The following is a 23,921-nucleotide window of genomic DNA, read 5'->3' on the forward strand; positions in this document are numbered from 1 at the left end:
TAGGAATCAATACCTTGTGATATGGAGCAAACAGAAAGTCTGTTGACAGTGCTCAAAGAACAATGTGAAACCTAGAGCCATTCCCAGAACTAAATGGTGGGTATGCTGCCCTATTGATTAAGCCACTAGATAAACAGACACTTGGCAAAATGTAGGGAACTTCATTTGAGGATTAAATTTAGGGTGAACCTTGGGCTTAATGACTGACTTACTAGAATTATAACACATTTTTGTTTGGTTGGTTGTTCCTTGAAATGGGGTCTCGTAGGGTTTCCCAGAACTGGCAGGTCGCACACTGGTCTCAGGTTTGTAGCAGTCTTTCCATTCCATCCTCCTGAGTATCAGGATTAGAGGGACAAGTAACAACTCCCAGCTACAGTTACAACTTTTTAGTTTTTATTCCTAAGTAAATTTAGCAACAGAAAGACATTCCTTGTTGTTTCTAATAGATCAAAGTAAGGACACTGCTTCAGCTGTCAATGCACTTGAAATGCAGCGCTGTCCTGGGCTGGAATGAAAGCGTGGAGGATGGGGACAATCGACACCCACTCCAGTTTACTCCTATGTACCACCTTTTGGGGAACAGAGTGAGCACAGTGCAGAAAGAGAGAGTGTGTCTATGTTTGTCAACTGTCTTATGTAAGTGATAAACAACATACTTTAACATGAAGTGTTCTTCCACACCCAACAACTTGACACTATTCGTGTTTTTGAAAGCCTGTTTGAGAATACTTAAGAAGATAAGGAATAGGCAGTGTCATTTGATGCAGAAGCCTAGAAATTCTTTTTAGCTAGCTACATACATACATACATACATACACACACAAACATACATAGATAGTTTTAGTTTCAGAGTCAGCATGTGTGATAGGAGTTCCTTAGGATAGTTCAGTATTGAAAACCATCATTATCAATATGAAATATAATAGTTAATCTCCTGTCTTCATTGCTTTGGGTAAAAGATAAGCATCCATTGTTCTTAGTGAAATTTTAAGAACTTTAAACTAATAAGTGCTACACTGTACACAGTCTGTGGTGGTAAGAAGTTGGCCTGGTCAGAGGGTCAGGCTCGCTCGTGCTCGGGGCACTGTTGGCCTTGGGGCATTCTGTTGTGTGAGAGCAGGACGGTCATTCTCGGGGTTGAAAACTAGAGTTTTTCCAATATGTACAGTAATGTTTCTGGAATAATCTTTTCCTAGTCATAAGAAACTATTGTTTCAGCTCGGATCAATTTATTAGCTGGTGTATAATATTTTCTATATTAGAGAATGCTAATGATTCTTAATTACTGTAAGATCATAAAATTAAGAGGAAAAAAGACTGATGTGTGGTAGAAATATTCTTTCTTGATTTTAATGGTAATTACAGGTCTAATCCATTTTTTTAAAAAATCTTGCTAATTGCACACTTAGAAAATAATGCATATTATTACATTTAAATAGTAATTATATTCTAAGTGAACTACAACATTAGCTATTTCACTTCATATTTTATTTTTATTTTATTACTGTTGTATGTTTTTGTTATACATGCATGCAAATATGCAGATGTGTAGAGACCAGAGCAGTTCATAGGGTATGTATCATCTGTCACTTGCCACCTTTCTGACTTGAGACAGAATCTCTCATTGACTGGGAACCTTACTGTTTCAGTTAGGCTGTCTGTCTGGGGAGCCCTTCATAGCCACCTGTTTCTGTACCCCAATGCTGGATTATAGGCATGCATAGTTATGCCCTGCTTTGTATGAAGGTGGTAGGGATTTGAACTCAGGTTCTCATGTCTGCTGGGCAAGTGATCTTGACCACTTAGCAGTCTTGCCAGTTCCTGCATTTCATATTTTATGTAGAAAAATAATGTGTGTTTAAATATATTTAGATAGGGCATTCTGATGCCTGGTAGTACTTAAAAGATAATTCATTGGGAGCTTACTAACGTGGAATAAAAAGGTAAAGGAAATATATGCTGCTATTCCTTTCATAGTGGTGAGAGTCATGACACTGCTTCTCCTCTTCCTTTAGCCCTGGAATGCGACCAGATGTGAGCTCTCCTCCATCTAGCTCCTCAACAGCAGCGGGACCACCTCCCAAGCTCTGCCTGGTGTGTTCTGATGAAGCTTCGGGATGCCATTACGGCGTGTTGACATGTGGGAGCTGTAAAGTCTTCTTCAAAAGAGCAGTGGAAGGTAGTGTGTGTTTTGAAGAGTTTCATGTCTGCTTTGTTTTGTTTCTGTTTCTCACAGTACATTTTGGACTGTCCATTGTATGCAAAGTCCACCAAAGCTAGACATCCATTTAGGGCCAAGCATGGCGCCTCTTATGTCCTCCATTGGGAAGGGGAAGGACAGGAGGAAGGAGCAGAAATAGAATAAACTGCTGAAAGTTCAGTCTGAGAGAGAACTGAGGAAGACACTGTGAGGAATACTGCTACGTGAGCTGACAGTCTGCTGAGTCTGAACAGTCAGACAGCAGTGGCTTTCCATTCCCCATAAGCAAGTGGGTTTCAAAGCTGCCAGCTCCCCCGTCAGACAAAAGTGAATGACACTAGGAAATGGGAGGTCTCTGCTAATAAGAGGTCATGCTAAGTACTATAAATGCCAGTAAGACTTGATCTGCCTTTGAATTAACAATTCCAAGTACAGAGATGATCATACAGAGGTAGTCTAGAACAGTGATGTTTTAAAGAGGGTGACTGCACTGTAAAAATGATACAGGATGACCTTGTGCTGGTGGGTACACACCCCAGAGAGAAAGATTAGTATTAGAGATAGTTTATATACCATTCCTAAAAGTTAAAACTAAATTAACCTCTGAAATATAATATCACTACAGTGCACTGTTCTTAATTCTTATTTAAAACTAACTCACTTATATTTAGGTAAAAAACTAGTATTAGCTGCACTATTTTTTAAGAAATGTTTATTATTTAATTATTTCAGCAGAGTATGGTGGCTAGATTCCATGATTAGCAAGAAAACCTTTAAATGTGTAATGGGTATATTAGTTGGCTCTCTTTCCTCTTTTATTTGAATTTTAGTGTTCTCAAATGCACTTCCCAGCTCTAAAATTCTATACACTTTGGTACTCTAACTCAAATCTTTATCTAGACTTGTAAAATCCCTATACACAGTTGGTAGCATTTCTTCCTTAAAAGACAGGTATATTATATATTTAACATCACATTTTAACACATACTAGAAATTATATTTAACCTCCATATTGGTATTATAAATACCCAAATATAAATATGAGTAAGTTTTAAGCACTTATTATTTATATAAGATGTATTAAGATGTATTGAGAGTAAATATTTTCTTTATTTCTTTCTATTTTTCTTTTTGGTTTTTCAAGACAGGGTTTCTCTGTAACAGAACTGGCCTGTCCTGGAACTAGCATAGACCAAGCTGGCCTTGAACTTGAGATTTGCCTGCTTCTTCCTCCCAACTACTGGGATTAAAGTGTGTGCCACCACCGCTGGGCACGATATTTTGTTTTGGAATTTAAGATCCTGGGAGTTCTCCATTGTTTTCTATGCTCCTCTGCCCTGCCAGTCCCTTTTTTTAAAATGTCATTTTACCCACAGTATCTAAATTTATTGTTAACATAAGGTAGACAGTTATCAATGACTTCATTTTCCACATGTGAAGTATACACATACCAAAACAGTTATGGCCCTGTGAGCACTTAGATCCTAATAGGATCTATGTCCGACAGAGGAGCAGTCAGGTTTGAAGAGTTGAAGTGGCATAGCTGGGATTCCAACAGTGGTCTCCAGGTAAGGTGTTTGCGTCAGGACATTGACTCTCAAAGACACGTATGACAAGCCTCTGACACCTGCCAGTTTATAATATAGGTGGATGCTGAAATAAAAGTAATTAACAAGAGATTTAACTAATTGCTGCCATGCACTGAGTAACTTCTGGTGTGTTGAACACGATATTTGCATAATTACCTCTGGGATTTACAAACTTTCCAACACTTCATCAGAGAACAAACTACAAAAGGTTAATGTTTTCAAGAACAGGATTTTTGTATTTTTTACTTTTTTGGCACCCCAATGGACCATACTGCTACTGAGAAATTTAACCTGATCAGATTGCATTACATTTAATCCCAGGACAAGTTTGTAGTCTGCATATTTTACATGACCTTTGTTGTGTTCCTATTTCCATACCAGTTTGATCTACGAAATATTTTATTGGTCACAGAAGTCAGCCTGGCATGATTTGGGAAGGGACTACATTACTGTGTATCAGGGGACAGAAACGTCAGGTATCTTTTAGTCTGAATGCTACTCCTATCATTAACAGCAAGCCACAGACACGTGCTAAAAGTAAATTTCAGCCAAAGTACCAGTACCAGCAGTATTGAGAGGCTTCGGCGATCTCAAGGCTCTTCACTTGGTATTGAGAAATTAAAAGGATATTTACCAGGTAGCAGGAAACAGGAACTCCAGATACCTGTCTTAAAGAGATGGTTGTTAAATTACTATTAGTAGTGCATGTTGATTCCTTGTGAGATATTGAACACCAGTGGAATCGCCCAGTTGAACATCGTACTTTTATTATGATAACCTCAGCCTATGGTGAAGAGTCACACTACGCTATACCCTGGACAAAGAAATCAGTATCAGCAGAAAATGCATAGCTGAGCCTTTTAGCTGATATAACAAACAATGGCTCTCTTCTACTCTAGAAGGAACTTCTCCCATAACTGCAGGATACTAGTGTGGGGAGATTCTGCAAGACAGTGATATGGAGATGTTCTTAAGGAGTGAAATTTTACTGTTTCAGCTGTGCATGCAATCTGTGCAGGTTTTTTTTCCTTTTGCTGCATGATGGGATTTTTAAGAAGGATTTAGTTTAATTTTATGCATATGAATGTCTGCCTGTGAGAACACCATGTACATGTCTGGTACCTGCTGAGGCCAGAGGCATCCGATTACCAGGAACTGCAGTTAGACAGTTGTGAGCTGCTCCCAAGTGGATGCTGGGAACTGAACTCAGGTCCTGTGCCAGAGCAGCAAGTGCTCTTAACTGCTGAGCTATCTCTTCAGTCCTATATAATAGGATTTTATTGGGTTAGTTCTTCCATTTTGTGTCCAAGAAGCCAGGAAGCTTACATAATACAGAAAGGATGTCAGAGAGCACAGATATTTGGCATGGAAGAGTAGTCCTGAAATAAAGCGAGATGTGTAGCCATAGTCAGCTCTGTAGCCTCATCAGTTAACTAACTGATAGTTAACTGTGTACTCCAAACTCGTATTTAAAAGAGCATCATGATTTATCATATCAGGAAAACAAAATACTTTTTAATCCAAGTTTTAAGTTGCCTAGTCGTTAAAGAAAAAGAAGCCTCTTATTAGACACCAGGACTAGATACTTTCAGCCTGGTGAGCTGACATTGCATTTCTTTAAATATGATGAGAAATGGCCTTCCTTTCTCAACATCTTGCCATCCCATCTAGCATAAGGAACATGGAATGTCAGTTATTGATATGTCTATGTTAACAGTCAAGTCTTAGGTAGGAAATTTCTACTCCCTCCGCATTTCAAGAGGACAAGGAGAATGTGGACGTGGGAGACAGAAACACATTTAGTCTTTTCCTTTTTAATGTTCTTTGAAATTTTTTGACAGGAGAGAATGACAGTTCTTCAATACTGGGTACCAGAAAATTTAGATGCTAGCACTATTTTCAGTCAGCATTTGGGGCCACAGGTGACTCCAAACATCCTTATATTCTAAAAGCATATTAATCTTTGTGAGCTTTCGTAGTTTGTGATTTATGTAACCAGTTGTTAGCAATTTGTAACATTTCACTTCATTTAAAATTGGGAAGAAAGCCAGGCGGTAGTGTAGCACGTCTTTAATCCTAGCACTCGGGAGGCAGAGGCAGGTAGATCTCTGTGAGTTTGTAGCCAGACTGATCTACAGAGTGAGTTCCAAGACAGGCTCCTAAGCTACACAGAAAGACCCTGTCTCAAAAAAAAAAAAAAAGGAAGACATTTTACCTACATGTGAAGGTATGTTTATTAAATTCATTTTTTCATAGGCATTCCCAAATATTTTTAAGCCTGCTTTCTCTTTAGTCACGTCAACAATAATGTCAGAAATAGTAATAAAGCAATCCCAGACATTGCAGACGCCATCTGTAACTGTTAAAGGAACTATATAAGCAGTTTTAAAGTGCTGACTTTTGGCACAGGGCTTACAAAATACAATTCTGTCTCTTAAAGTATATTTACGATTTGTACACATCTACCTATGAAATGCCTTAGTAAGGCTGGTTTTGATTAACTCTGAAATTTGTTGAACAGAACAAGTTCTCTTAACATTGGATTTCATGTAGACAAGCACACTGATGATACCTTCCTACTTCACTGCTTTCCTTAGTGACTTTGTATCTTGATCACATTTTGCTCAAAATAAAAACAGAGACTAGGCTCTTCATAAAAAAATACCCTTATAGATCTGTGTAATTTTAACGATGCCCCTTTTGTCTCTTTTAGGACAGCACAATTATCTTTGTGCTGGAAGAAACGATTGTATCATTGATAAAATTCGAAGAAAAAACTGCCCAGCATGCCGCTATCGAAAATGTCTTCAGGCTGGAATGAACCTTGAAGGTAATGGAGATACCTAAAAGGAACTGTCTAGCTACCACATGAAAACTGATCACTTTGATTTTTATAAAAGCAAGCAGATGTAATCTCTTAATGAACTCAGTTTATACATGCTTAATTAGCATAATGTTATATTATTGTCCAATAAAATATATTGTATAACATTTTGGATTTTTTCCATGATCATATCATTTATGTATTAATTCTTCAATTTTGTTATATACATTGAATTTAGGACAGCCAGAGTATATATTAAAGAAATTATATAATACTGAAAATTACATAACTTGAAGCAAGTTTGTTTTCATCCTTCTTACTCCTTTTTAAAACCATTCCCTAAGGTTGAAAAAGTATTGTGTATGAGATCTATTTCATGTTCCTCTCTTTCTCTGGCATTTCAAAAAAAGCACATCTTTTACTTGAAATGTATGTTTTATTACAACTCTACAAAAAAATTAAGGCATTAGTGGATGGTTTGTGGTTTAAGTATAAAAGAAACTAAAACTACTTGTAAGTTAGAATTTGATATCCGTGTTTATATAACAAGTTATATAATCAACACTTAATCTCACTTAGAAACTTTCCTCTGGAAAAGTTTGGGATTTTGCTGTAGTTGAAGTAGCAAACGCTGAAAAGTGGTGTCTTATAACTCACATTAGTGTTCACTGTTATTACGGTTCTTCATTTAACAAGTACTCAGCAAGTAGAAAGAGAACCAAATTCAGTGCCTGAGTTTGAGCAGCTTACTTTCTATTTAGGCACAAAGTCAACCACAAAATAGCCTGTCATGCCACAAAAGGAATAATGTTACAGGATCAAGAGGGAAGGCCATCAAATTCTGTCCTAAAGGTTAGGGAAGTCATCCTGGAAGCTGTAGACCGAACTGTAAATAAAGACAATGAGCAGGAATTAAATAAGCAATAATGACAAAGACTAGTCTTTGGGCTGGAGAAATGGATCAGTAGCAGAGGAATCAAGTTCATTTCCCAGCACCCACATTTGACTCACAGCTGCCTGTAACTCAATTCCAGGGGATCTGATATGCAATCATGTACTCATACCCTTTTCAGACATAAACATATATGAATAATTAAAAATGAAAAGAAACCTTTAAAAAAAGATTAATCTTATATTGAGAGACCAAAGAAGTAAGAGTAGCACTAATTTAAATGAAAGATGTTGATATTGAAAGAATGGTATTCAGTTCATTCTCTTTATGGAAGAGACTCCTAATGCCACCTTCCATAGAGTGTGCTGCTAAATATAAAGTCCAGGCCCTCCAGACCATCCCAAAGCTTTAAGTCCGTCCAAGTTGTTTAAAATGGACAGCCAAGTACTAACACATTAAACACTGCTTTAAATAAAATGATGGTTGCCTGTTTCTTGAAATTACAATGGTTACAAAAATTAATTCAAGTGTATATTTGTATTCAATGCAAAATGCTTAGTCCTAGATGGCAGACCTATAGCAAACTTCTTCCTCCCAAGACTCAGGGATCATTGCAGAAGAGAAGGTGGAAAAGACTGTAAGAATCGAGGCAGTGGATGACTACAAGAAACAGTGCTCTCCAGATGTGGCAGACAGCTGCACATAAGAACTAACAGCTGTTATGGCAGCATGCACAAGACCTGGGCAAGCTCAAGCCAAATCTCAGCATGGAGAGGGGAATGGGCACAGAAGCCCACACCCTAGCCAAGCAGCTACTGAGTGTGGCCCCTGACAGGTCACCCTCTCCAAGAGTGAATGGACAGCACACATTGTACTGGATGGGCCTTAAAAGATAATAGTGAGGACAGAGTGGGGAAGAGGGTGTAGATCTGGGAGGAGGTAGAAAAGGGAGTAAATATCATCAAAATACATTGTATGAAATTCTGGACAAATTAATAAAAATGAGAATAAAAATAATCTAGCACTTAGGAGTCAGAATCAGAAGTTTAAGGCCAACAGTAGACTACTGGCTCACTTTTAGGGGAAACAAATTATGGGAGTGAATTCCAATGGATCTTTCCCTTTTAGAAACAAAATTTCTCCATTTCCATGCCATCATAATTACTAATAAAAAATTCTGGAGCTAGAGAGAGGGCTCACTGGGTAAGATCACCTGCTAGGCAAGCATGGAGATCCACGTTTGGGTCCCATTACCCACATAAAAAGCCAGGCATGGTTATGCCCCTGCCTGTTAAACCCAGCACTTTGGGAGATAGGGTGGGTACAGGAGGATATCTGGGTTCACTCACTGCTAGTCTAGCTACCACTTCAGTGAGAGAGCCTGCCTCAAAAAGAATAAGGTGGGGAGTGAGAGTTGGACACCCAACCTCTCTGTATATGTGTTTTCTCCCCATACACATGCATACATACCCCACACTCACACTTGTGCATAACAAACATTCACAGATATATGCTGTCTTAAGGTTTCTATTCCTGTGAAGAGACAACATGACCATGGCAACTCTTCTAAAGAAAACATTTAATTGGGGCTGGCGTATAGTTCAGCAAGGCAGCAGGCAGGCAGACATGGTGCTGGAGTAGTAGCTGAGAGTCCTACATCTTACAAGCAACAGGAAGTCTACTGTGACACTGAGAGGAGATGAAGCAAAAGACCTCAAAGCCACACCACCTGATAGTGCCACTCCCTATAAAATTATGGGGGCATTTATATTCAAACTACCACATATGCCAAAAACTTAAAAATAGTTTTACTTCTTTCAATAATAGTTTCAGAAATCAAACCCCTCTTGTAATTGGAAAGTTTGAGCTACAAAGTTGATTCAGTACATTTCTATTTTTCCCAATATCCACAGCTCGAAAAACAAAGAAAAAAATAAAAGGGATTCAGCAAGCCACTGCAGGAGCCGCACAAGAGACTTCTGAAAATTCTAACAAAACAGTAGTTCCTGCGACATTGCCGCAGCTCACCCCTACCCTGGTGTCACTGCTGGAGGTGATTGAACCTGAGGTGTTGTATGCAGGCTACGACAGCTCTGTTCCAGACTCAGCCTGGAGAATCATGAACACGCTCAACATGTTAGGTGGCCGCCAAGTGATTGCAGCAGTGAAATGGGCCAAGGCAATACCAGGTAAGACACAGGATGGCAGGAGTACAGAATGAACAAAGGCATTCTGGCTTGGGCTTGGTATATTACTCAGTGGTATGCCATTTGCTTACCATGCACAAGACCCTGGGGTCACCCCCCCCTCAAAAAAATACAGCGGTTCTAGGGCTCTTTAGAATTTATATCACCCTAATCACACAGAAAATCTTGTTTCTCTTACTCATAAGGACAAATGAGAGATCTATAGACACCATTTGGACACCCGTAGCATTTCATTTTAGATAAGATCGTGTATCTTCACTATGACACCTGGAGGAGAACATTTGAAAACCCCATTCATTTTGTTTGTTTGTTGCTTTTGAAAATGATAAAGTGGGTGTGTTGAATTTGTCAAAAATTACTAACGCAAAATCATTTTCACTTTTCATTAAATGAAACATCACATGTTGAATATAATTTTTCATCTAATTGTAAGGCAGTTTTAAGCACAAGTTTCATGTTGGAATTTTGGTGTAGTAGAATTTGGTGTCAAGCTCAGCCCTGACTTTACAGGTGGTGGGATTGGCAAGCTTATGGCTACACAGGTAGAGGAAGACTAAGTGACCTAAGCACCCATCACCCCCACCGTTTTGGCAAAGGACACAAGATAGGTAGCAGGGAATTTTAAAGTTTGAATCCATTAAGAAATATACTAAGCTAAGAATCTTGGCTTTCTCTTTTACCATATACTTTGTATATATTTAAATAAGCAAAAGTGACAAAAATCAAAGCTATTCATACATTTTGTTAAACCATTTAAAAGTTCTGAGTGTCTAGGTGTTGATCTGACAGATGCTATCTGTTAAAGGTCACCCCCCCAAACAAGGCCAACTGATCAACTAGAGTGTTTCCAATTTAGGGTTCCGAAACTTACACCTGGATGACCAAATGACCCTCCTGCAGTACTCATGGATGTTTCTAATGGCATTTGCCCTGGGCTGGAGATCATACAGACAAGCAAGTGCAAATCTGCTGTGCTTTGCTCCTGATCTGATTATTAATGAGTAAGTTACATTCATACTGTATTTTCCGCAGCTGATGTTCCCATTGGGTTATCATAATGATGTGGTCCTGAGTCAATCCCACCAGCTCTCTAGGATCTAGACAGACTTGAAACAGGCTTGTTTGTCAGTCAGTAGAAGGTAGAGCAATTCTAAGATGATGTGCAAATGTCCCATTATTACTGTCTTGAGATAACATTTACAAATGCCTTTGCTCCAGCTGGATGTGGTAGGGCACCCCGTTAATAACCCACATCTCCCGTGGCAGAGGCAAGTGGATCTCTGTGAGTTCCAGGCCAGCCTGGGCTACATACTGAGTTCAGGACAGCCAAAGCTACATAATAGATAACCATGGCTTAAAAATCAAACAAACAAAAAACAAAAACACTTTATAGCTTAGGCATCTCTGGAGTCTTGATGTCAATACAGTGTGGCAAGTAACAATAATAACAATAATCTTATTGTACTATTGCTTTAATTTATATAACCCTAATCAAGAAGACAAAATGAGTATGAGAAAATTCATGTGGAGCCCGTAAAAACAATAAGAATGTGCCCACTAAGTAGATGTGAAGTGCTACAGACATGGAGACAAGAGGTAACAGTTTGCATGTCTAGGCTTAGAACCTCTATGCCCTAGATTGCAACAACTGTGCTCACGGTGTAGCTCAAGTGGTAAAGTGTTTGTCTAGTGTGTATGTCCCCAGCACAGCATAAACTGGGTGCAATGTGTATACCTATAATCTTAGCACTGAAGAAATGGACATAGGAATATTAGAATTTTTTGATTATTCTTAGCTACTAGCAAGTCTGAGGCCAGCCTGGGCCACGTGAGACCCTGTCTAAAAAAAGAAAAAAGTATGAGGAAACATAATATGGTGATTTTTTTTTTAACTGAAGACATATCACAACTCATCAGTTTCATAACTCAGCCATTGTCTTATCCTTTAGGCCTATGCCAGTATCTGTGCTTATGACTGCTGCTCATGCAGCTATGTTTATCACTGGTTTGTGTTTTGTTTTGTTTTGTTTTTGAAACAGGGTTTCTCTCTGTAACAGTCTGGCCTCAAACTCACAGAGCTCTGCCTGCCTCTTCCTCCCGAGTGCTGGGATGAAAGGCGTGCGCCACCACCCAATCCTCACTTTCTATTGACACTTTAACTGGTCATTCCTCAAACACACCGTGTTAGTTCATGTAAGACCAAATGTAACCTCTCCCAGAGGTTTTTGCTTTTGCTCTCTGTTTTCTATCACTTGCCTTTGTGCCAGTGACTTGTCCTTTCCTAGAATGCGTATGAGTTCATACACAGAGTCCAGGGGGTATTCTCTGAAGAAAATAGAGATTATCCTTTATTGTCTATTTATAGATTCTTCTAAGAGTTCCTCCCAGAAGTAGTGAGACCATAAAGCCCCATCAGCACACCATCATTCAGGTACAATGCATGTGATGACAATGACCACCTGACAGGTATCCAGAAGAGCAGTGAGTTCAGGACCCAATGCTGACTAATGCGTAGAAGAGTCAGAGAAAAGGGAATTGGAGAGTATTTGGGACATCCTAAAGAGGTTGTGCATAGCAAGCATTCCTTACTGTATGTACCAGATTTTAAAAAAAGAAATAAAAAGTGTAGGAGTTACAGAAGTGCGCCTATTTGAGCTAAACATTAAATGGGAGAGGCTGGAGCAATGGCACAGTTAAGCTCCTGTTTTATCTTACATGTTTAGTGGGGACCAGATGAGATAACCGAGGTATTTTAAGGAGAGATTTTTAGGGAGTATGTCAGAGCCATTGTTATGAGGTAACCTTGAATCCAGAACCCTCTTCTTTGAGCTACTGCTGGGTTATTTCTGGGACACACATCTCAGAAGGTAGCTGGAAAGTAGTAGGAAAAATATCCTAGCTGAAGCAGTTAATCATCCCAGTGAACGTTAATATTGTCTCCCCACTGGTGGTACTTGTCATTTTCTCCTGCCATATTATAAGTAGTGGTACTTATCAAGTGCCAAGCAGTATTATAAAAATGCGAAATAAAATAGTAGACGAAATGAATAGTGTGGTGGGGTGGGGTGCAGATGATGGAGTTTTTGGAACCCGGAGGGCTTGAGTAGCTAATTATTCACTGTACAAAAGAAAAAAAAACCAAACCCTGTGAAAGTATAGGGCATTCACGGCAGAAGGAACAAGTGTGAGGAATGGAGGTGAGCTTGGCACAGGTGAGGAATTGAAAGAAGGCCCTCAAGGTTGTGGTGGTGTTTAGGGGAGTGAATAATGGCCAAACAAAATCGTCTAGTCCATGAAACAGATGTTTGATTTTGTTCTAGGGCCAAGAAATAGCCATCGTGTATTAGAGATAAACAATAATGCATAACGTTCCTAGTCTGGGTAGAGGGAAGGGGATGGGGGTGAGCCTGAGTGCAGTGCCAGGCAAAGCACTCTCCCAACTGGGCTTCACCCATAACTCCATCAGAATATAGAAATGGCCCCTGTCCTTTAGCTGCTTACATGTCATGGAGACACACACTAGGGAATTACAGACAGGAGGATCCCTGGGGATTTCTGGCCAGACAGCGTAGGTTCAGTAAGAAACTGTCTCAAAAGATAAGATGGAAGACCAAGAGAGTGACAAGTGCCAATACTGCCCCTTAGCATAACCGTCACACAGAACTGATTTTAGGATGAACTACTATTCATCAGAGGGGCTTCTGATTTTTAATAATAAGATCAAAAACTATGTTGTAAATCTGACTATAGTCAGATGTCAAATGTTGATTTAAAAGAGTAACTGGTAATAACTCTAAATGCTAAAGAAAATAAAATAATATCTGCCATTTATAAAGAAAACTAGTACCCTTGCCTAAACAGGAGCTCAACAATAGATATGTTCACATGGATGAAGGAAATCTTACAAGAACTCAACCCTACACAGAGCTACAGGCAGCTAAGGGATGCTGAGAGCAGGAGAAATGGTCTGCCCAGGGAAGAGCACACCAAGTAGTTATCCAATGCGACTAGTCAGCCCCAGAAGTATATACACAGTGACAGCCTGCATACTGAGTATGTCGTACTTGTGTATTTAGGAATATAAATAAATATACATGTTTGTAACAACTACTAATGCAAAAAGAGACCGTCAATTTGAAGGAGAATATTGGGGAATGTGGATTATATTATAGTCTCAAAAAATAAATTAAAAGAAATAAGCAGACTAGAAAATATGTAAAAATAACTGAATCCTAATGATTCATTAATAAAGTATGCTAGGCATTCCAGAATTCTATAGCTTAATGAGTTCTAATAGCAAAGTATTCACATTTCTAAAACAACAAAATCCTCATGTCTGTAGTATAAGGGGGTATTACTGAATAGTCTCTGGTTCTCCACCATTCCAGTTCTCCAGGGGATTATCACTAGCAACAGGTATGCTTTCATACCTGTTCAGGTGTGAGTTCATAAATTTCAAAACCAAACCAAACTTGAGCTGTTATTTTAGACTAGCACTTTTTCTTTCTAACTCACACTTTTATTTTGTCTCACAGGCAGAGAATGACTCTACCCTGCATGTATGAACAATGTAAACAAATGCTGTATGTATCCTCTGAGTTACAAAGACTGCAGGTATCCTATGAAGAGTATCTCTGTATGAAAACCTTACTGCTTCTCTCCTCAGGTTGGTGGACCACCTACTCACTTCTAAGAGTCATGTCTAAATATGGCAAACGCATGGGGTGTGGAAGTTTTAAACCTATTGTTTTGTGTATCTGTTAGAGTAATTATACCAGTTCCACTGTGTTTTGCTAGTCAGATGGTTTTCAGAAAGGTACGAAGTGAGTAGTGTATATATATTAAGTGTTACTGATGTTAATAAGATAAATAGGTATTGTAGAAATAGGGGTGGGATCTGCCTAGATCTCAGTTGACTAAAACCTGTGTAGAACTGTCTTTCTTTCCACCCTTCCATCTTTAGTACATCACTATGTTAGAAAAGGATGCCAACAATAATTCTGTTTCATACTGCGTTATTGTTTGGACTTAAATAGTGAGTACTGCTATGTGTGGGAATTGCTTAGAAAACTAAAACAACAGTTTGTCAAATCAACCAAAAGTTTAAACAAGACTACTGACATTTAGACTTTAATGAGATTGCTTTCATCTAGCAAAAATAACCAAGCTAGAAAAATCCAAAAAAATATAAAGGCTCTTGTCTATATTAGTTATTTGACATCTTGAATAAGTAATAAAAGAATGGTCTTACGTGACATTCTCTAAAATATATAAGGAACTCTTCAACATCAACAAGAAAATCAACAACCCAGTTTGTAAAGACTGAGAATATGCAAAGAACCCTTATTATAGGAGATAAAGACAGAAAGTCAGCATGACACAGTGCTGCCTGTCACATACTGAAGGGACCTGTCTAGAATGCACCAATTCAGAGTAGAGCACACCAAATACTGGCGAGGACACACAGCAAAGGACTTCGCCTTCGTTGCTCAAAGAACTGCAGAGTAGAACGGTCATTTCAGAAGACAGTTACGCAGTTTTCTATAAAATCAAAATAGTCTCACCATTTGATGTAGCAACTGCTTGATCAGTACACAAAGTAATTGAAAAATTATGTCAATAAGAATATTATAGCCAAGCTGTTTGTATTTGACAAAACCTGGGAGCAATGAGATATCCTCCAGTATGTGAATGGATAAATTGATATATCCAATAATGGTATATTATTCATCACTGAAAAGAAATAGGCTATTGTGCTAAGAAAAGACATCAATAAACCTTAGACATACACTATTAAAAGAAAAGATGCTAATCTCTTAAGAGGGATCCCATCATCAAATTAAATAAAGAGAAACTTAAAGCAGTTCCACTAAAATCAGGAATAAGACTCCACTCTCTCCATATCTATTCAGTAGTACTTGAAGGTCTAGCTAGAGCAGTAAGAAAACCAAAGGAAACCAAAGGGATACAGATTGAAAAGGAAGAAGTTAAAGTATCATTATTCGCAGATGATGTGATAGTGTACATAAGTGATCCCAAAAACTCTATCAGGGAACTCCTACAGCTGATGAACACCTTTTGTCAAGACAGGAAACAAGATTAACTCAAAAATATCAGTAGCCCTCCTGTCTACAAGCAATAAATGGGCTGAGAAAGAAATCAGGGAATAAAGACCCTTTACAGTAGCCTGAAATAATAGAAAAATACCTTGGTGTAACACTAACCAAGCAAGTGAAAGGCCTGTACAACAAGAATTTCGAGTCTTTGAAGAAAGAAATTGGAAAGATATCAGAAGATGGAAAGACTCCCATATTCATGAATTGGTAGGATTAACGTAGTAAAAACGGCTATCCCACCAAAGCAATCTACAGATTGAATGCAGTCCCCATTAAAATCCCAACACACTTGTTTACTGATCTTGAAAGATCAAAACTCGACTTCATATGAAAAAACAAAATCCAGGATAAGGGGAAAGGATGCAGTACAAGAGAGAGTTGTGAAGCCAAGGAAACGGAGGACACTGAAGATGATAACTAACAATGAATCTGGTCTGGTTTAGGTTTTCTTCTCAATACAGTATTTAAACAGCTCCCTTTATGGAAAAAAAAACTGAAATGGAAGGCTGTGTAAGATTTGATTTTAAACTCTCCAGCTTGGAAATCATTAGCACACTCTCTAATGTGTCTTTAGACAGCCCTGTCCTGGTGTATTTCAGTAGCTACTAACTCAGCTGGTACAGTAAGGTTGTAAATGGAGTGTTTCCATCCTCAGGTGTCTCTGATGTAACGTGCACAAAACAATTATTCTGATAATCAAATATGACTGTGACTGAAAAATGGATTGCTGTCTTGTTGACATCCTTTGTGCTTTCCCTATTTCTTAAATTTAAAAAAAAATCAGAAGGTGCAAAAAGAGGCCAAGCTAGAAGGGAACAAAGGAGAGCCATGGTGAGAGGAAGTCAGAAACAAGGCAGGTTCTAACCAGCTCTATCAACAAGCACTGCGAATATAGACAGCCAAAAAATGCCTGTCTCCTCCAGAAGCCAGGGTGAAAATGCTGGCCACCAGGGACTCTCACTTAGGCTGAAGGAAAGTAACTCATGTTTGTTAAGGAATAAAGGATTAAGGTAGTGGGGAATGCATAGATTTAAACTGACATTTGCCTATATATAAAATAACAGAATATATCCTTGTGGGTTAAAAACAACTAAATACAAAAGAATCACATAATAAACCTAGAGGAGGATCTGGTAAGCGTGGATGCTCATTTCAAGGATGACAACTAGAATATGCACATTGCCAGCTTTTGTGGGCACAGGGAAGGTGCTAGCAAGACAATAAGAAGTGAAGGATAGGAGCTTGGAGGCAAGAGGGATGCAAGGGGACATGATAAGAGATGCCAGGTAAATGGAACCCAAATAAATTCAAATATATCCATAGTTTCAGTAAAAATGGAGATGGACTAAATGCTGGAAGGATAATTTTAAACTGGATTAAAAAAACCAACCTTATGGTATTTACAGAAGGACTGAATGAAGGCGTTGACTAGCTGAAGTTAAAGGATGTGTGACACTGCATATCCGAGGTAGCGAACTTCACTTCTTCAAAGGCAGCAGCACATGTCTACAGCACGGTCATTTCTGTCTCAGCTACTCAGGCTGCCCTCTGGCATCAGCAGTCATGGATTACACAGCACCTAACCTGAAATCTGGAGGCTGCAGATTCGGGTCTCTGTATTAAACTATCCAACTTTTACTGCCCCTAACCATTGTTAGCACAACAGTATTCGTGAGAGCACACTGAGAAATGTAACCATCTACGGAAGTTATAACTCCACAAGAGTAAATGCCCATGATCAGCCCTTAGTAGCAATGAGTATTGAAGAGTGATAGGAAAATAAAAAATACCCCAATATTACAATCCAGATTTCATGAAGTATGGTTAGTTCTTAAAAGCACACAGAAACAGATATTTGCTTCCTAGAAAGGGCTGTATGTAGACTATGACAAAGTAAAGACCATCTTTCCTCTTATACTAGAATCATATAAAATTTGAGTATGCTAACACATTTTTATGTTACATGCTAAATTTAAAGTTCTAATTAACTCATTGTATGATACAAATGCTTAGCATGTAGCTAGTGGGATAAAAGTTGTTTCTAAATCCTTCTACTGGAAATAGAGCTAATTGAAAGTGAAGAATACCAGCCAAAGTTAACTATATCATCAATTATCATTTCATCTTCAAAACAGGCTTTTCATCACCAGCTCACATTTAATAAGATAGACAATAATTGGCTTGCCCATGGTTATGACCCCCAGTTCTCATTGCCCTATCCCACTTGCTGTGGTCCTCCATCCAGTCCTTGGAAAGTGCATTGTAACACTGAAGTATGCATGAAATGTCCTACTTGGTGCATGACAAGGTACAGCAAGGCAATTCTTTAACTGACTTCATCTTACCTTTTAGTTCCTAAGGAAGGTCTCAAGAGCCAAGAGTTATTTGATGAGATTCGAATGACCTATATCAAAGAGCTAGGAAAGGCCATTGTCAAAAGGGAAGGAAACTCCAGTCAGAACTGGCAGCGCTTTTATCAACTGACAAAACTTTTGGACTCCATGCATGATGTAAGTATCAAACACAAAGCCAAAAGAGCACAAAAAGAGAAACATAGGCTGGGTGTGGTGCACAGGCCTTTAATCACAGCAAAGGCTGAGGTAGATCTCTGAGCTCCAGGACAGTCAGGCTGTAGAAGACAGATCCTGTCGCAAAAACCCAGAGTCAGAGAGAAACATAAGAATTTTGTGGGACGTGAGGTATATCTTAATTAGTACTACACACCCCAATAAGTCATCCCCCCTCAGTTTATATATTTCAGTGATGATTCACATTAACTTTGTAAACTTCAGTTTTGTACACATTTCTCTTAAGTGTTACTATTCTAGTCATTTCCGTGAAAATACCATATTACAGAGCTTAATAGCACCATTTTTTAAGTAGATTTTCCTACACAAAGGAGCTATTAAATTATGCTGGTTTCATCTTCCTGTATTCAGTACTAGTCCAGACAGGCCTCGAACTCACAATCTTCCTTGATCCTGCCGCCTCAGTGTCCTAAGTGCTGGGATGACAGGCATCAGGCTTTCGTTCCTGATTTAAGAAATGTAAAATGTCTGGTGTACTTCTGTGCTCATTTTATTTAAATGATTTTTCTTCTCTGGGGAATTCCAATAAAGATAAGTATATTTTAGGTCAGATTTTAAAAAGACCAACAGAGCATGAACACAATCTGCACCAGGTCCTCTGCATTATAGATTATGGCTTTAGTTCAGTGTTTATTATGGGGTTCCTGAGTGAGTTAATGAGTGTGTCCCAGAATCTTGTTCCTTCTCTTGGGCTCTTTTCTTTTGTTTGTTTGTCTCATTCAACTCCAATGTGATAATTTATTTTTGTCTTATTAAATTTTATTTTGTTATCATTTATTATTTATCTCTTAGACACCTGTTCTCTCCTAATGGGAGACAGAAAGGAAATGGGTCTGAGGGAAGAGGAGGAGGGACTGGGAAGAACAGAGGAAGGGAAACTATAATCAGGGTATACTGTATGAGGAAAGAATCTAGTTTCAATAAAAAGGAAAAAATGAAAGTTAAGCCTTGGGGGTAAAAAGGGCAGCAGATACAAGCCCCTCCCACTGCTGTGGTCCAAAGCCTCATCGGTACTGTGTCTTCTCTTGCAGGTGGTCGAGAACCTCCTTACCTACTGCTTCCAGACGTTTTTGGATAAGTCCATGAGTATTGAATTCCCAGAGATGTTAGCTGAAATCATCACTAATCAGATACCAAAATACACAAATGGAAATATCAAAAAGCTTCTGTTTCATCAGAAATGACTGCCTTACTAAGAAAGGTTGCCTTAAAGAAAGTTGAATTTATAGCTTTTACTGTACAAACTTATCAATTTGTCTTGTAGATGTTTTGTTGTTCTTTTTGTTTTTGTCTTGTTTTGTTTGAATACGCACTACATGTGGTTTATAGAGGGCCAAGACTCGGCAACACAAGCAGTTGAGTCATCACTCTGAGTGATGGGAAAGCAGACAGTGAAGTGTATTGGTTGGTGTATCACAGAAACTAAAGACAGTTCCGTGGAGGCGTGTGCACCGTCTCCACTCTGGGGAAGGATCGCACCTAAACCACCAGTGCCCAGAGTCCATGTGATCAGCTTTCTGCTCATACTTTCAGTTGGCTGGATAAAACTTCTAGACTTTCTCTTGGTGTATTTTTCCCATGTATAGTTAAGATAGCATTTTTTGAGATTTATGCATGGAAATATGAAAAAAGTTTACACGTGTATATCAGAAAAGGGAAGTTGTGCCTTTTATAGCTATTACTGTCTGGTTTTAACAATTTTCCTTTATATTCAGTGAACTATGCTTGCTCGTTTTTTTCTTAAATAATTTTTGTATCCAAGTTATTGTACAGCTGTTTAAGATGGGCAGCTAGTCCATAGCTTTCCTAAACTCTAAACATTAATCCTCTGTGTGAAAATGGGTTGGTGCTTCTACCCTGATGGCACTTAGCTGTCAGAAGACCACACAAATTGACTCAGATCTCCAGTATTCCTGTCAAAAGCTCTTATTTTGTATATATCTGCTTCCATGGAGAATTAGATAGGTTGTGCAGATTACCGTCCTAAATGGTGTAGAGCACCTACCTAGTACAGTGACCGCTGGGGGAACCGTGGAGACAGTCACAGAAGACTGACTGCAAGACAGCACCTACCGAAAGGCCCAGTGTACACCTAATGTTCCATCTCTACAGTGGCGAGATGGCAAAAAAGTTTGTAAATCAACTCTTTCAGGACCGTCTGGAGTGGTTTGTGTAACATCTTAAAATTTATGTTTCCAGATCATGTGACAAGACTGAGAGATTTTTTTTTTTTAAATCAGACCAAGTAACTTCTGTCATTAACTTCCCCCAACTGATCTCTAATATGGAAGAATGGCTAGACACCCATTTTCACACCCCACCTGTCACCGATTGGTCTAGCTTTCCTGGTGGTTCAGGAAAATCAGCTACTGATTTTTGTTTTTAGAACTGAATGTCAGGCATCCATGTTTGTCCAGCTAGACATCCCTACATGTGCCATAGCATAACACAGTCTTGTGACCTTCACACTGAGAATTATCATGTAAACAAACCAGAAGCTGTGGTAGCCCTTTCTGTGTGCACCTTACCAACTTTCTGTAAAATCAAAGCTTAACACACTTACTAAGCCACAAAAAAATTGATTTCTACTTAAGGTGGCCAAATTATTTGTGTAATAGAAAACTGAAAATCTAATATTAAAAATATGAAACTTCTAATATATTTTTATATTTAGTTATAGTTTCAGATATATATCATATTGGTATTCACTAATCTGGGAAGGGAAGGGCTACTGCAGCTTTACATACAATTTATTAAAATGATTGTAAAATAGCTGTATAGTGTAAAATAAGAATGATTTTTAGATGAGATTGTTTTATCATGACATGTTATATATTTTTTGTAGGGGTCAAAGAAATGTTGATGGATATCCTATATGTTGTATAGTGTGTGAGAGCATCCGTACAGGCTTCCGTGTTCTCAGAAGTCAAAACCGGTTTGCTCTAAGCTAGGAAGAGGGAGATGGAGACTGGCCCTGTGTGCAATGGGGGTTGTTGAAGCTTTGACCCAGTCAGATCATAGGGAACTAATTCCCCACCTCCCATTCTAACTATCCTTATCCAACCATGACCCTGTCAGTGCAGGGTTAGTTTATTACATCTCCCCTTGCGCTAACATACATAAAGACAGAAAGGTGGTGCTTATGTAGTGATAGGCACCATCTAGTAACAGGGTTACTTTTACATGTGACCTCCCCACGGGTTAACAGAAACAGAGGCTTTAGAAGTTTGGCAATAATATGAATAGAGGTACCAGCAATATGTAAATACTACAGAATCCCATAGGTCACCAATAATACACTAATCCTTTCCATCCTACAATAGTTTATTTCCAAGTAAAATGAGGACATGTTTATGTTTTCTTTGAATGCTTTTTGAATGTTGTTTTTTCCAGTATTTTGCAGAAATTATTTAATAAAAAAGTGTAATCCTTTGCTTTTTGAATCCTCCTAAAAGGGAATGTTCACTTTTTAATGGTTTCAATTGGTCTCAGATTACTTTAAGGTAATTGTAACCCAGCTGGATGTGAAATTTATGGTGCCTAAGAAATACCACTTGAATATTATCAATGACAGTGTTAAGTTTCAAAATGAGCTTCTCAAAAATAGATTATTGTACATTTATGGAATGTTATATAGTTAAAGCCAGAAAGCACATCACACATAAATCTATTTTTAGTCCCAACCAGCTTGACTCTCAAAAGAATTACAGCTCCAAAAAGGAAAAGAAAAAGATCTGTGTGCTTTGTTAGTAACAGAGGCAGCAGACATTCATAAAACTAATATAAGAAGCTTTCCATTAAATGGATAAAGAGCTGTGTTCCTTCCCTGTGTGGGAAGGAAGAAATCTATCCTGATTGAGTATTAGTGAGAAGACTGTGGTCCTGTTTGAGAGCAGCTTCAATTTCTGTGTGTGGTTTCATACCATTACAAACTATTTAGATTCATAGGAACTTCAGTGATAGTTGGTGAAATGCCTACATGACTCAACAGATCTTAAAAACTATCCTTAATTACTGGTAGGACAAAAAGGGACATTGTGGATATTTTAGGCATTGACTTGGGATATTGTATAAGCAGAAATGAGAAGACAGGAAGCTTGGGGAAGGGAAGGGAGACAAAACAACAAGTGAGCCCCCCCCCCCCCAGAGGGACAGGGGCATGTTGAGTGTGTGGAATCCTTGACGATGAGTGCAGGGTGAACTTGGCGAGCATGTGGAAAAGCCAGCCTCCCCACACTGCAGAGTAGGGCCAGGACAGGGATGGGAATTACAGTTGGACACTGGTCTCAGTATTTCTCCCTCTTCTGTACTGTGAGACCATAGCACCGTGGGATGAATCATGCTATTAAGCTTGGCTCTGTCAACATTCAAGGATCATGGTAGCCTTCATTGAGCTTTAGATCTTGGTTGGTCACCCCAACAATAAGCTGTAGTTGAATGTGTTTCTTATGTGCCTGGTTTCAGTGTTAGAAGGTGGAATAAAAGTGTTCAGGAGACACTGCAAACCACTTCAGATGGAAGTTTTCTCATTTTCCAGACTTTCAGTCAGCCTGGTCCATCAGAAGTGATGACTAGGTTTTAAGGAAAGGGTTGGCTTCTGTCTAGAACATGCCTGAAAGGATTTTATTTTCTGAAAAAATGGCTGTATAAAAATACCCTTCTAAATAACCTGCTTAACTACATATAGATTTCAGTGTGTCAATATTCTATTTTGTATATTAAACAAATGCTATATAATGGGGACAAATCTATATTATACTGTGTACGGCATTATTAAGGAGCTTTTTCATTATTTTTATCACAGTAATTTTTAAATGTGTAAAAATTAAAAACCAGTGACTCCCGTTTAAAAATACAAGCTGTAGTTTTTTATTCTTGCTGAATAACCTGTAGTTTAAACCTGTCTTTTTAACCTACACAGTGAAATGTCAGACTGTAAAATTTTGTGTGGAAATGTTTAACTTTTATTTTTCATTTAAATTTGCTGTTCTGGTATTACCAAACCACACATTTGTACTGAATTGGCAGTAAATGTTAGTCAGCCATTTACAGCAATGCCAAATATGGATAAACATCATAATAAAAATATCTGCTTTTTCATTATGTGGCTCCCAACATGCTTTCCTAGAACTACGTAGTCACAACCCCTTGTTTGTTCTCATTCCACTGGCAGCAGCGTTCCCATTTTAGGACTTAAGATGGACATTTAGAGGCCAATGTGACAGCAAGTGTGTGCACAGGAAAATGACATTTGTTCAAAATGAGCTTAACCCTGATGCCAGAAACTCTTAAAGGTTGTCTTACCCATGTTACCAGTGCTCATGTGCTTATGATTTCTCGGGATATTAAATGCAGGAGAAACTGACTCCTGTAATTGCTTCAAATGTAACAGTCTTTATCCCCAAAGATGACACTTTTATGTAAATAAATGTTATTATCTAAGAGAAAAATTAGTAACCTAATTTAAAATCCACACTTTCTCTAAGAAATGCAAATAAGTAT

General features: G+C 38.5%; 1 protein-coding gene across 11 annotated transcripts in view; it reads left to right on the forward strand.

Moving 5' to 3' along the window:
• Positions 1-23,522, forward strand: part of Nr3c1 (nuclear receptor subfamily 3 group C member 1) — a 122,759-nt gene extending 99,237 nt beyond the window's left edge. For 6 of the 11 annotated variants that reach the window (XM_075968773.1, XM_075968768.1, XM_075968771.1 and 3 more), the window contains exons 3-9: positions 2,019-2,185; positions 6,506-6,622; positions 9,422-9,697; positions 10,572-10,716; positions 14,251-14,381; positions 18,184-18,341; positions 19,451-23,522. In XM_075968773.1, coding sequence (XP_075824888.1) covers positions 2,019-2,185; positions 6,506-6,622; positions 9,422-9,697; positions 10,572-10,716; positions 14,251-14,381; positions 18,184-18,341; positions 19,451-19,603 — 1,147 coding nt within the window. In that variant the 3' untranslated portion in view covers positions 19,604-23,522. The remainder of the gene's footprint in view (positions 1-2,018; positions 2,186-6,505; positions 6,623-9,421; positions 9,698-10,571; positions 10,717-14,250; positions 14,382-18,183; positions 18,342-19,450) is intronic. The other 5 variants (XM_075968776.1, XM_075968775.1, XM_075968778.1 and 2 more) reach the window with 1 other exon arrangement.
• Positions 23,523-23,921: the final 399 nt, after the last annotated feature.

Source organism: Microtus pennsylvanicus, chromosome 4 (assembly GCF_037038515.1).
Source record: "Microtus pennsylvanicus isolate mMicPen1 chromosome 4, mMicPen1.hap1, whole genome shotgun sequence".
NCBI lineage: Eukaryota > Metazoa > Chordata > Mammalia > Rodentia > Cricetidae > Microtus > Microtus pennsylvanicus.